This window comes from Gopherus flavomarginatus, chromosome 1 (assembly GCF_025201925.1).
Source record: "Gopherus flavomarginatus isolate rGopFla2 chromosome 1, rGopFla2.mat.asm, whole genome shotgun sequence".
Lineage (NCBI taxonomy): Eukaryota > Metazoa > Chordata > Testudines > Testudinidae > Gopherus > Gopherus flavomarginatus.
In genome coordinates, this window is record NC_066617.1 from 158,331,062 (window position 1) to 158,345,694 (window position 14,633).

Genomic DNA, 14,633 nt, shown 5'->3' on the forward strand with positions numbered 1-14,633 from the left:
CCTTTAGAATTGTCACTCCCAATGAGATGAATAGGGAACAGGGAAGGTCACACCTCTGAGCCATTGCTCCAGGCTGTCTGCAGACTCAGACAGACATGTCATCACTTTGTATTTACACTTGGTTCACATTTAGGAGGTTATTGCTGCAGCAATGAGGCTTAGCCACTTTTTTATTTTAAAAAATGAAAGCTTAAGAGTGTCCATAACCTGATTGTTTCATGCTGGTCATAGGAATACATCATGAGGGCCACATCTGGTCTGACATCTAAATATCTCCTCCCTTAGAGGCCCTCTTTTTTGAGCAGCCAAAGTCTCTTTGTGTGCAGAGCCCCTTGGGACATTGCTGCATGGCAACAAACATGCTGAAGGTTCATCCAGATGCTCCCAAGGAAGAGCATTGTATCCAGTGGCCTGGCCTATTGTATCCCAGCCCTCTCAGTCAGCTGTGGCATCATGTGTTGATCCCTTGCCAGTTTGGTCTGTTAGCTCACTCCGCCACTGCTTATGTATCATATCCGTTGTTGTTATGACTATTATTAATAATAAATAACGCTCTGCTCTTCTCCAACCCCTTCTGTCCCCAGATCTCAAAGTATTAATGAGATAAGCCCCATCCCTTCTGTAAAGCAGACAATTATCATCCTTATTTCACGGATGGGGGAACAAAGGCACAGAGCAAGGTAATGAGTTGCTTAAGGTCACATAGATAGCCTGTGAACCTGGACTTTTTAACATTGAGCTCTGTGTTTTAACCACTAGACCATCCTTTCTCCCAGGGCCGGTGCAACCTATTAGGCGACCTAGGTGGTCGCCTAGGGCTCTAGGATTTGGGGGGCAGCATTTTCTTCGGCAGCGATCTCGGTGGACAGGTCTTTGGCCGCCCTGGTCGTGGCCAGCATTTAGGCGGAGGGAGCTGGGGCAGGGGAGCGCGGGGAGGGCCGCCTGCAGCAAAAGTGTGGGGGGGGTTGGCACGCAGGGGAACTCCCCTCCCCAGCTCACCCCTGCCCCGCCTCCTCCCCGAGCATGCCGTGGCTGCTTCACTTCTCTCACCTCCCAGGCTTGTGGCGCCTAAGCTGATTGGCGCCGCAAGCCTGGGAGGCAGGAAAAGTGAAACAGCGACGGCATGCTCGGGGAGGAGACGGAGCAGGGGTGAGCTGGGGCGGGGAGCTGCCGCACGGCTCCCGGGCCAGGGGGGAGCTGCCGCGGTGTGGGAGTGCCTCAGGGCAGAGGGAGGCAGAGAGCTGCTGCGGGGGTGGGGGCGCTTCAGGGCGGGGAGGGGTAGGGAGCCGTCGCAGGGCTCGGGGACGGGGGAGGGCGCAAGGTGGAAATTTCGCCTAGGTCACAAAACATCCTTGCACCGGCCCTGCTTTCTCCTCTAGATATCAGTCCATCCACACTTTCTTTAAACTGCCCCTGACACTTAAAAAAGTATCAGACTTATTTAGTACAAGTGAAAGGCAATTCATAATTATTTCACTCAAGTCTTTTTCATTTATACTTTCTTGATCCATGTTATTACCTTTTAAAAAAAATTGATCTCCTGTAGTACAAAGACAAACAACGCTTACTTCCCTGTGTTCGGTAAGAGACTCTGCTTGGCTGCCCTGACCCGGCTGCCCATGCCAGGGCTTGAACAGCAAGACTTCTTTGTAAGCAGATGGCTTCAGAGAACAGAGCAATTATCTGCCACTAGCAGTGCCAAGCCTGGTGTGCAGCTGATTAATAAGTGATGAACTCCTGCACTGCCTCACTTAGAGATGCATCTGGTGTGGCCCAGCACACCACCACTTTCTTTTCCTCCTAAGGTTAATCTTCAAGGAGACTCTGACAAGTCATTTAGGCTCAAAATTTAGATTTTGGTTTTTTTAAATGTTACAAAAAGTTACATGAGTTAAAAAGGACTGTCAGCAGAGAGCCTGACTGCCCTCAGCTCCACCAGTGTTAATCAGGAATAATGCCATTAAAACCCAGACACTTACATTGGAGTAAACTTGAGTACATGCAGGAGACTCAGTGGGCATGTATTGGGATGGCTACCCCGAGCCACCACCTGTGATACCCTAACTACACCGCTATTTTTACTGTGCTAGCTGGAGCAGAGTTAGCCCAGGAACGTCTGTGCAGGCTGGGAATCACACTTCTCACCTCAAGTGTAGACATACCTTCAGTGTCACTGAGATCACAGTTGGGGCCCAGTTGTTGTAAGGGTTTTATTTAATTGAAACCTGTCTCCGCAGTGTTAGGAGCTTGAGAACCAGAGAGCAAAACTGACTGCCATTCCAAGTAATATATACTTCTTGACAGGGCTGGCTTTATCATTTTTGCTGGCCCAAGCAAAAAAAAAAAAAAAGCCACTCAGACTGTGCTGCCCCAAAAATGGACGGAATGCCGCCCCTTAGCATGTGCCGCCCCAGGCACATGCTTCCTCTGCTGGTGCCTGGGGCCAGCCTGCTTCTCGAGCACCTTTTATGTGAGCAATTCCAAGTCCTTACCAACAGCAGTTATCTGAGCCCGCAGCCCTCCTGTCTGACAGGTGGGGAAACTGAGGCACAGAGAACAGACGTGAGTAGCCTAGGGTCATGCAACAAGTGAATGGTTGCATGCTGAGCAGAGCCCAAAATGAAACAAACAGCATCAGTGGTGACGAGTCAGTTACTCTGAAATTCTTTGCATGTCAGGTGGTGTTAGTAACACAGGGAAGGACAGTTTTTAAATAGAAATTTCAAGCTTGGCAGCCCCCAGGTCAAAAAACGGATTTGCAAAATATTTTTTAAATCCCCTCTAAAGAAGAAAACCCCCAAAATGCCCAGCAGAGGGCAGAGTGACAGCATGGAGGGCGCTCTGTTCTTTTTAGCTGGCATTGTTCATATTGTAATGGCTGGCATTTCCTTCCTTACTTTGTGTTTGCTTGATTCTAGCTGAGATGGAAGCCTTTTGAGATCCCAAGAGCCTCTGAAAAAAAACTGGACTTTGTGAGCGTAAGTCAAGCAGCTGGAGTCTCCCACGGCATTTCCCTTCTTTGCAGAGTTTCGCAGAGCCGATAGCAATACTGTGCAGTTTGCAGAGGGGAACTGAGGCACAGAGAGCCCGCTGACTTGCCCAAGATCATACAGCAAGTCAATGGCAGAGCTAGGAATAGAACCCAGGAGTCCTGCTCTTACTACTAGATTGTAAACTGGCAATAAACAGAGTCTGGGTAAAGAGCAGCCAAGCCTCGCGTATAGTGTTCTGGTACCGAAAAGTTGGAAAGGCTTTTTGCAGCCATAGATCCCCAGCTGAAATCAACCAGGCCACTCAAAGCCAGAATTCCCTACCCTCCCAAGCTGGGTCTGACTCTGGAACTACAGAGTGAGAGATTTGCTGCTCCCTGGGGATAGACAGAGGATAGATAGATTCCAGCTGAGCCAAGCCCCATTGCTCTTACGAGCTCCCTGGCAAACGCTGTGAGGAGGACAGCAGTGCCGTCACAAGGGCGAGGTGAGTGAGGCGCTTGCCTCGGGCGCACAAAGCCGAGGGGCGCAGAAAGCGGTGGAGAAAAGACAAAAAAAACCACTGGCACAACTGCTGCTGCAGGGTCCTAGTGCCCCCATCTCCACGCCCAGGGCAGACTGTCTGAGCCTGCCCTACCCCCTCACACCCTTTCATTTTACAATGGAACCCTACACCAGCATAGGGGGCCCTCCACCTGCAGTCACTGCTCCTGCCTCATGCTGGGCAGGGAGGCAGCCCCATCCCTCACCCTCAGTGAGGCTACAGTCAGGGGCAACAGCAGGGCAGGAGGCACATGCAGGACCCCCTGGCACTCACCATGGGGGAGGTGAGGGAGATCCCTGGACCTGAGAGGGGTCTTAGGAGCACATGTAGTGACGGTGGGGGTGAGTGTGCTGCTGAGGGGTGGGAAAGGGGGACTCCTCCCCCAGAGCTTGCTGCTGCTGGCAGGGAAAGGGCTGGGGGGAGTCCTCCTCTCTGGCTCCAGTCTCAGGGCAGCCTGCCTGCACTCCAAACTCATCCCCAGCCCTGCCACACCCCAGAGCCCTCACCCCAACCAGAGCTTTCACCCCCCCACCGCACTCTCAACACTCTACCCAATCCCTGAGCCCCTCCAGCACCCCAAACACCTCATCTGCAGTCCCAGACAGACCCCTCACCCTCGACACTCCTACTCTTGCCCTGAGCCCCTGCCACACTCCAAACCTCCCATTCCCAGCCCCAGACAGAGCCCTCACTCCTACTCTTGCCCTGAGCCCCTCCCACACTCCAAACTCTTCATCTGTGGCCACAACCCACAGTCCTCATCCCTGCACCCCCTCCCATCCCCAAACTCCCTCCCAGAGCCTGCACCCCAATCCCCTGCCCCAGCTTAGGGCCTGCACCCCAGACCTCCTGCCTCACACAAACTCCCTCTCAGAGCCTTGGGGAGGTGTGGGGGGGTGGAGTTTGGGCAGGGGTGGGTTCTAGGCACCACCAAAATTTCTACAAACCTGCCAGCCCTGATCCTGCCCTGCAGACCTGAACTCCCAGCATTCTCAGGACACATGCTGATCCCTAGTGGCCACTGCTGATATCCAGCATCTCCCTCCTCTCTCAACTTATGATTGGAACTGGACCAGAACCAAAGACCATCTTGGAAGCAACATTACCAGCCCAAGCAGTCAAAAATCATGAGTTAGACCCCCTAAAATCACAGGCTCTACCGCCGCTGCTTCATTCATTCTTTGGCGGCAATTCAGCGACAGGCCCTTCCCTCCGAGAGGGACTAAGGGACCCGCTGCCGAAGAGCCGACCCTGGGGGAGGGCGCAATTTTATATTCTTGCCTCAGGCACAAAAATACCTAGCTACAGCTCGGGAGGACAGACACCTGGGGTAGCTCATCTCCTCAGGGAGAGGGTGTTCCCCACTCTCTACCAGTGACTACTGGGCTGGGTCTGTGTCTTCTGGCACAGTTTTCAAAGCCCCCCCCCCCCCCGCCTTTACTGGGCTTTAGAGAAGCTTCATGCGCTGTTAGCCAGTGGCCTGCTGCTCTGCCACATATTCAGCTTTGAGTGATCTCCAAAGATCAGGGTCATTTTAAACAACAGCAAACAACAGTCATACGGAGACAGAGACCCCAGCCAGCAGAGGTGGGATCTGCGAGGAAGGAGGGAGTCCAGCCAGTGGGGCAAGCCTCATCTAAGGGAATGGAGGGATCTTGTCTCCATCCAGCTACCTACTGCTCTTTCTAACTCAGTGTGTTTGTCTCCTAGGGTTTGCACACATTGTGTGGAGCTGGGGAGCCTAAGTCGCGCAATGGGATTGCCATCCACATCTTCACCTGTAACACCTCCATGATTAATAGGTCAGTGACTATTAGATTTGAGGTCAAGGTTTTCCAGGGCTGTTAGTTTGCAAGTGATAGGCTTTGTCTACACTAGCACTTCTGCTGGCAAAACTTTTGTTGTTCAAAGGTGTGAAAAAAAACATCCCTGACCGACATAAGTTTCACCAGCAAAAGTGCTGGTGTGGACAGCATAATGTTGGCGGAAGACATTCTCCTGCTGACATAGCTACCGCTGCTCATTGGAGGTGGTTTAACTATGCGAACAGGAGAGCTCTCTCCCACCAGCAAAGAGTGACTGCACGTGAGACCTTACATCAGCAGAGCTATAGTGGTACAGTTCGTAGTATAGATGCAGCCTTAGTGTTAGTTTGCAATCATCCCAATACCATCTGTAATTCATTGCAAATGCTCACTGAGAGCACAGACCACATAGCAACTGTTCTGCAAATAACAATGCCTAGATATCCCTTAAATTCATGTGCACACAACAAAAGTACTTAGATACTATAGTGATGGGTGGCATAGAAAGCCCTAACACATTGCACTACCTTGGGTAAACATCATGCAAAGAGATGGGGCGCACTTTGATCAGCAGGGAGGTGGGAATGATGAAGGGTTGGGGCTGCAGAGATAAGAGGTGCTTTTCTACAGGGTTCATAGATCCTTATCCCATAGACCAAGCTCACCCTTGGAGGTCAATAATACTTAATATCACACCTGACAGACATTAACAGCTCCTCACAACAATTCTGTCAGGTGGGTCAGCATCATAATCTCTGTTTTACAGATGGGGAAATGGAGGCTCAGAGGGGGAAGTGATTTGTCCAAGGTCACAGAGGAAGGACATTAGCAGAGGCAAGACTAGTCCTCGGTAGTTCCTAGCCCTGTGCTTTGTGCTTTAGATCATCTTGCCTCCTGCGAGCCTCTATGTGCTTAGTCTCCATCAACCCTGTGAGTGGGGCTCCCAAGGTTGCCTCCACTGGCATCACAGACACTCTACCTGCTCAAGAGACCCTCATGTTACAGCCTGTAGTATGTGTGTGCCTGTGCTCCTTTTTCTTTAGGTGCTTTTACAATTCAGATGGAGACTTCCTGATTGGTGAGTTACTGATGTGACTTCTGTTCAGCCCCCATCATTGGGGCAGGGAAGGAGGGATAGCTCAGTGGTTTGAGCATTGGCCTCCTAAACCCAGGGTTGTGAGCTCAATCCTTGAGGAGGCCATTTGGGGATTAGTCCTGCTTTGAGCAGAGGGTTGGACTAGATGATCTCCTGAGGTCCCTTCCAACCCTAATAATCTATGACTCTATGATTGCTGATCTCTGTTGCCATCAGCCCTCCTCTCTGTTTCTCCCACCACGTGGTGCATTCTTCTTTCTGGGAAGGTTTGGACTGGTGGTCAGCGATCAACATCACTCCTGGACCATCCAAAATTAGGTGGTTTGGTGATGGTTGAGTTGCCTGCCACAGTCAGCTTCTCTCTCTCAGCCCAGGATTGTAAGTCTCTCTTTGTTTTTTTAACAGGGCCTAGATTCCTTGGCTAGCTAGTCAGTGTCTGGTTCCTCATGCTCTGCATGTCTGCTATTGTGGGAATCCTATTAGGCATGTCATAAGAGCCCTTGAGGTTTTCTGGAAACTATAAACTCTGGGATTGATAGACAGCTCACAGCTTTGCTTCAGTCCAAGACTAGTGAGTCTTTGACAAGAGACCTGTGCTCCAGAGTTCCACCAGACTAGGGTGTCCAAACTTGCAACAATAAGTGTTGCATTGGCACTTGAAATGCATGCATATTTAAATACTTTATTTCACCAGAAATAAATGCATGTGACCCTGATATTTGTTTATATCTTTTTTTGATTGATTGATTGATTAATAGAAATGACTTGGTGATGAACTCATTCATCAGCAAAAACCTCAAAATACCAAACTACAGTTCCTCAGCTCTCTCCCCACTAGGAGGTGAAAGGGAGAGGGCACATTGCATGAATTTACAGGCCTTCCCATTACAGTGTGGGCCCTCCTGGGCCAGTACGTTCAAGAGAATGAATGCAAAGGTTAACTGAAGACGGTTAGCCCCTGCTCTGGTAGAGTGGGAAGTGAATCATACTAGGTCTCTGCTGTGTATCAAAGAAGTGAAGGGGCAACCACGTGGGAAAGTAGGATCCTGTAGCCCTTGGAGACACAGTTTACATCTTTGGTGAAGGGGAGAGGCTCCTCACGTGAGAGAATGTGTTGAGTAATCTCCCGAATCACTGCCTTGAGGTATAGTGCAATAGTAACCTCTGTCCCACTTTTTTGTATTCTCAGAGTCAGAAGTTTGGACTCAGTACCACTCAAAAATGAATTTATTCTCCTAGTGGAGTAGGCACAAGGAAAGAGAAACTGACTGGTTGGCTCTGGGGATTGGCATACGGAGCCTTTCGCATCTAGGTCTCTAATTTAAATCCATCCTCGGCTGCTAGGCCCAGATCCTCAAAGGTGTTTAGGCACCTTGTTTCCTTTGGTTTCAATGGGAGTTAGGCACCTAAATATTTTTGAGGAGCTGGGCCCTCATGACTGAACACTGCTCCCATCTAATGGCTCTTCACTGACCCTTAAGTGAAATGAATGTGAGGAACTCAGGCCAGTTCTTAGTGGATATATAAACCAATCACAGCTGTCATTAACTGGACCTCTTGTTGTCAATTTAACCTGAGACCAAGTACTGAATGGCTCAAGAAGGGTGAATTTGCGTCTTACCCCTCAAGGTGATCCCGCTGGCTGGAGAGCAGTGAGAAGCACAGTTGCACTACTGCAACCTGCTCTGTGGATACAGAGCGCTCAATCTGACATCATTCATCAGCAGTTGCTTCTTTGAACAACAAAAGAACGTGTTTCTGTCCTTTTATCTGTCTGAGCAATTTGTTTGCCTGCAACATTAGTCTGCTTCTGTTTGCTGTTTACAGACAACATTTCTCCCTAGGCCACAGTGTGAGGTGGGGTCAGGAAGAACAGAGTGCATCTGCAGCTAAGAGAATCAGGAGCCTTCCTAGGAGGCTGGTAGCATACCGGGGAGAAGAATGCATGTGCAGATTGAAGCTTCTAAATTGTGACTTTTGGTGACAGGAAAATCCTCTAGTTCCTCGGTGTCCTCTGCTTATGTTCTCTTCCCACAGTGCCACAGCAAGGGAAGCTGCTCATCACCACCGAGTTTGGCAAATTGCTGGTGGAGCCCAATGAGATCTGTGTCATTCAGGTGAGGACTAGGCACGATTACACCTCCTGCTGGCTTGTTTTTGGAGGGAACCTCCAAAAGCACGCTGCTGACATTGAAACAGTGAGTTTTGCTCGACTTCAGTCGAACCCCAGAGAGCTGGACTAACTCAGGAGACCTTAAACTTTGCTCAGCAGAGGCTGCATTAGGAACTTGCCATGAACCCCTGGGCTGACCTAATTTGTGTACAGTGCACCAATCACAGCCACCCTAATCTTTAATAGAGAAGCAAACAGTGTGGCATGAGCTGCTTGAATCCAGTTTTAGCATTGCATTCTGGGATATGTAGGCTCAGCAAGCCATGCCACCATGTTAAACTTGAGGGCAGGCTTGGGGGGCACCTTGTAGAAGTCAGTTGTCTGCATTTGGCCCACAAGCTGCACGAACCTCTTGTTGGCTGTAACAACCATCCTGAGCTGCTCTTGAGATCTGCTTTTCTTTTTTCCCTCCTAGCAAGGTATGCGTTTCAGTGTGGAGGTGTTTGGAGAAACCAGGGGCTACATGCTGGAGGTGTATGGCGCACATTTCGAGCTACCTGACCTGGGACCCATCGGTAAAGATTCACCATCAAGTTTACAGTGGGTTCCGTGGGGCCAGAGTGCTACAAGAGCAAGGGACTGCGAGCCAAAATCCATTCCTCCCTCCTCCCCAGGCTTTCTATTCACATGGGATACAGAAGGCCAGGTCCATCCTCTTCTTGTAGCAAACTCCCTTTTACGACATAGGAAGGCTTAAAATTTCAGAGGCCTCTCTGCTAAGAATGAATTCGAAGCCTCAGTATGAGATGCTCTGTAGAAGTCCCGGAGATGCTCTTCAGTTGCTCCCTGACAAATGGACACTATCATTTCACAGAGTAGCCCCCATTCCCAACAAAACACTTGGAAGGCCATTAATTCCCTGATCCCCCCAGAGTAGAGAAATTCCTCCCACTCCAGTCTTGTCCCCCAGCTGGCTCATTCCAAACATGCTCTTGGCCTTTTAGATCTTTATAGATCTACTTGGTTTTTTGAAACTCCTTTTACGGACATTGGGCTAAATTCTGCTCTCAGCCGCACCGGTATACACTCCAGTGAGTCCGTGGAGGTATTTTGGATTTACACTAGTGTAACTGAGAGAAAAATTTAGCTCTGTGACTATAGTTAGAAATGTAGGGCTAAATTTCTGAAGTTTCATGCACTAGGGAAGCTGCATTAAAGGTATGCATACCTGCTGCACAGCCAGTGTCTGGCATCTGCCTGCCCAGACCAGCATTTGCACCTGCAATTTGGGTAACCAGCCATTTGTGCTCCATTACTGTACCTGATTAGTGTGTGTAAGTGTTTGTTGGTGCAAGTACACAAGACCAAAAGTCCACATACCTTTGTAACTACAGAAAGTCTTCGGCTTTGCATTGTGTTCTCAGAGGATGGAGGACGAAGAGGAGGAGTCTCAGATTTTCTTCCCCCGTCTCCAATGCATGGGACAAGAACCCAGAAAGGATTCTTCCATAGAGGAAATTGCTGTGGGAACTGGAGATCATTAAAGTGGGAAGGATAGGAGCCAGGTCTCAAATGTAGTCTTCTCTCTTCAGTTGGAGAACTATGTAACTGGCAACTGTTTGGCCAGAAACCATCAAAATGTCCCCTCCTGTGTGATGTGTGCTCTGCAGATCCTTTACCTTGTTCACTGCATGCACTAGAGTCCTGTGGTCAGGGCCATCCTTAGCCATAGGCAGAATAGGCAGCCGCCTAGGGCACCACTAGATCTGGGGGAGCTCTGCTGGGAGCCCAGACAGACAGGAAGCAGTGGAGCATGTAAGAGCAGGGCTGCTGGGTCCTAGAGAGAGGCAAATGCAGCACACTCTGAGGGAGGGGATTGTCTGCTGGGGTTTCTGGGAAGGGGTGGGGGAAGGAAATCACCTGTGAGTGTGACTCTTTCCCCCAGTATGAGGTGAGGCAGGCTCAGCGGCTCTGGCAGTATCCTTTGTTGTCCCCCATAACATCCATTCTTCTCCCCCAGTCCCACGGAGCACCCCACCTTTCTCTCTCTCCCCCTCCCCTCCCTGGCTGCCTGCTGAGGAATGAAAGTGAAAGTAACTCACTTCCTTGGCAGGCAGCCAGGATTGGAAAGGTCGCACACCACTAGGCTGGGGATAGCCAGATAGCATGTGCAAAAAATCAGGACAGGAGGTCGGGGTAGAGTGGCAGATGTCCCACTTTTATAGGGACAGTCCCAATTTTGGGGTCTTTTTCTTATATAGGCGCCTGGTGCCTATATAAGACAAAGCCCCAAATATCGGGATTGGCCCTATAAAATCAGGACATCTGGATCTGGTCACCCTAGCTGGGGAGCGCGTCTCTCCCCTGGACAGAGCTGCACAGGGCAGGATGAGCTGCTGTGGCTCCATGGGTGCCCAGTCCCTGAGATCAGATGCTGTGCTAACTTCACCATGGTCCGTTGGGCTGGCGGTGGTGCCCATTGGCGTGTGATTGGACCTGAGGGTTTGCTGCTGCTGTTGCCACTCTGCACCCCAAGAGGTGGATTTGGGGGTCCTGCAGTTTTCCACCTATCTCCTCCTCTACTGCAGCTGTTGACCAGCAGGCTGGGGGGTGAGCCAAGCATGAAAGCAGTGCTGTGTTGCCATTTAGACTGTCATTTAACAAATTTGTTTACCAAAAATGCTTGCTAACAATCCTGAAATCAATTTCAATATTTTTTTTTAAAAATCAATATCTTAGCCAAAAACAGAAAATTAAGTCGTTGACAATTATTAGTGACAAGTTTGGTATGGGGAAGGGAGTAGGCCAGTTTTCATCAGAGAAACAAAAAATGTTGACTGACTTTCCTATAGCCCTGTTACTGCTAAATAGAACCCTCCAACAACTGTAATATGCTTATCTCCTTACTAGTGTATAGAGCAGGGGTTCCCAAACTTTAACAGCCCACGAACCCCTGTCACTAAATTGTGAAATGTCATGAACCCCCTCCTAAAAATGAATATTTTCAGGGATTTAAGTTTAAATTTCCTCAGTGTGATGGATGCCCCAAATGCCTGCACCGCTCTTCCTGGGGCTCAGGCTGGGGTTCAGGCTGCCGTCTCCCCTGCTGATGGGGGCAGGGCTCAGGCTACCGGCCCCAACTGCCCAGCCCCACTCTTCCTGTTACTCGGACTGCCAGCCCCGCACAGAGCACTGGGGTTCAGGCTGCTGACTCCCTTGCTGACCTCCGGGACTCGGGCTGCCAGCCCCAACTGCCCGGCCCCGCTCTCCCTGGGGCTTGGGGTGTCTGCCCTGCAACCGGGTCTCACCTTCTGTCTCCAATGCCCAGGGTCCTCTGGCCACCATTAGTGAAATTTTTCTGGCGAACTCCCTGTAACATTCTGCAATCCCCCAGGGGTTCGCGAACCCCAGTTTGGGAACCATTGCTAATAGAGCAGGGGTCGGCAACCTATGGCACACATGCTGCTGGCCTCGGGACCCCCAAGGAACCCCAGGCTGGCAGTGGGCGAAGCAGGCTGGTGGCTGAGACCCCGGCTGTGCCACTCAACCCACTGTCGGCCTGGGGTTCCATTCACTCAGCTGGCAGCGGGCTGAGTGGGACTAAATTTAACAAAATAGGAAAACAAGAGCGACTAATGACAAAGTGCAAGAACCTAGAGAGCTTCCTGAAGCACGGTGATAGTTTTTATTTAAATTGACTTGAACTGTGCGAAGAATTGAGTACACTGTCCTCAGTGTTGCCATATGCAAAATCAATGATAAATATTGTACAGTTTATTCATACCAGCAAACTTGTTGATATATATATCCTCTAATGTGTACATTGCCCCTCATATTCTACTGACAATTCCTGTAACAGTAGCATCAGGAGAGCAGAGTTTCTCAAAACTAAAGCTCATTTTAAAACTACCTCCGCTCTACAATGAGTCAGGAACGCTTGACTGGTCTTGCTATTCTTGCAATCGAACAAGACATCACTTTGTCTTTGTCATACGGTGACATTATTACTGATTTTGCAGCCCAAAAAGCCAGAAAGATTGCTTTGAATTAAAAACAAATCCTTGTTTCAATACCTCTTCATAGAAATTTCCAATAAAATGTTGACAAATTAAAAAAATTATATTATTTGCATCATTCTGTCAAATCTGAATTTTTTCTATAGTGCTAGTCCATCAGCATTACGTTGTGCTTCATTAAGTTAAACTGGTCTTAATAACATGCATGTGGCAAGTTTTCCAATACTGTATGCTTATGTTTGTGTTGCTAAGAGCAAGACAGGCACAGGGGCACCAGTTTAATAATCCCGCCTAGTGCACCATAAATCCTAAGGACGGCCCTGCCTGTGGTCCTGTGGAATGAGATTATAAGAGTGATTCTTTGGCACCCTTAGCTGTCTCACTTCAGCCAGGATACGGTGATTTCATGTTGTCGTTGCAGTCAGTGCCTGTTCCATATGATTTATACTATATTGCCTATGTATTTGTAACAAGCTTTTTCATTAGTTAGCATTTTTCAGAGACATCTTTGGAATTTTTGAGTCTCCTAGAGGGGAGATCTCTATACTAACATTCACTTGTTGGAGAAAAGAAAATTACTGTACTTGCCTGCAATTTTTCTTTTCAGAAGGTAATAATAAGAGATCCTCCCCCTACCAGCCACCCAGCTTCCCCCCAGAGATCATGATGCTTTATATTTTATTCTTGTTTAACTTCACTTTTCACTTGAAAACTGACAGCTGGAGGAAAGTACTGACTGTTAAACCTCAGCAGCAGGTAGTAATGCCTGGCACTTTTACCCAAGGAAGTCAAAGTTCTTTGTAATAATAACCATAATAATAATGAGAAGAAGAAGAATGCTTAGCATTCATATGGTGCTTTACTCTTAAAAATGCTCTACAGACGTTAACTAACTCTTACAATATACCTAAAACTAAAGAAGTATCATTAGCCTCATTTTATTATTTTTTCCACACATCCAGAAATGTGCTAGTGCCTGATGACTTTCTAGAGATCTTTCCCCAAGGTTATACAACCAGTCAGTGACAGAGCCAGGAATAGAAAGTCCCCGATGTCTAATTGTCTTCTACCACCCCAAGGTAACACTCCCCAACTATTGAGGATGTGTAATAGTGTAGTAATCAGAGCTGTGAGAGTTGTCTGATTCCCATGATGGGAACATGGACTTACATGCCAGGGCGTGTAACAGTGACCCCTGTCTGAGAATAAGGATTACAGGTAAATAGTTTTGTTGGGAACAATAAGTCTCTTTATGGAGTACAGTGAAGTGCCTCTAAAGTCATTCAAACTCCAAAAATACACCGGTATAACCAGGGAAGGACAATGGTCCCAACTTTGTAAAGATATCACCTATAATCTTGCTACTTTCTTTTTTTTTCTACCTGAGGGGCCAATGGTCTGGCTAACCCACGAGATTTCTTAGTGCCAGTTGCCTGGTATGAAGATTGCCAAGTAGCACGTGACTACACAGTGATCAGCAAGTATCAGGGCAAATTGTTTTCAGCCCAACAGGTAAGAAAATTAGAGTCCTTTTCACAATGACTGGATCACACTGAAGCTCTATTAGTTATAATAAGTGCACATTGTAGGACATACTATTTACCAGCATGGCAAATAACTTTGGGGACCAATCCTTCTCCCACTAAAGTCAGTGGCCAAACTCCCATTGAGTTAAATGAAAGCAGGATTGAGCCTGTTGTTTGTTGGCACATTAAAATGCTCTCCATCCATAGTAAATGTTTCTTAAAGAATTGTTTGACTCTGAAGTTAGTGATTCTTTGCTTCTAGATGATGATTTTTACCTCACTGCTTCCAAATGCTATTCAGTGGCCTATGTGAAAAGACAGGAGTGTGTTTTTGTGGGAGGCCATTTGTCTAATTTCTAGTAGGCAGGTGTTCCCATCACAAAAAACTGCCATTACTACTATTTCCTTATGGGTGGTGTCAGCAGTGAAGCCAAGGAGTAAATGGGCCTTGGACACCGAACTCCTCTCTCATCACTAGAAACGGAGCAGGACTGAGGCCCATTGGCAGGGTATGGCGAGGTGAAACGTGCCCTGCCACTGCCC

General features: G+C 48.6%; 1 protein-coding gene across 2 annotated transcripts in view; it reads left to right on the forward strand.

Moving 5' to 3' along the window:
- The window catches only part of HGD (homogentisate 1,2-dioxygenase), a 46,924-nt gene that overhangs the window by 19,966 nt on the left and 12,325 nt on the right, over positions 1-14,633 (forward strand). For both annotated transcript variants that reach the window (XM_050959435.1, XM_050959444.1), the window contains 6 exons: positions 2,919-2,978; positions 5,245-5,336; positions 6,383-6,417; positions 8,473-8,552; positions 9,024-9,123; positions 13,952-14,076. In XM_050959435.1, coding sequence (XP_050815392.1) covers positions 2,919-2,978; positions 5,245-5,336; positions 6,383-6,417; positions 8,473-8,552; positions 9,024-9,123; positions 13,952-14,076 — 492 coding nt within the window. The remainder of the gene's footprint in view (positions 1-2,918; positions 2,979-5,244; positions 5,337-6,382; positions 6,418-8,472; positions 8,553-9,023; positions 9,124-13,951; positions 14,077-14,633) is intronic.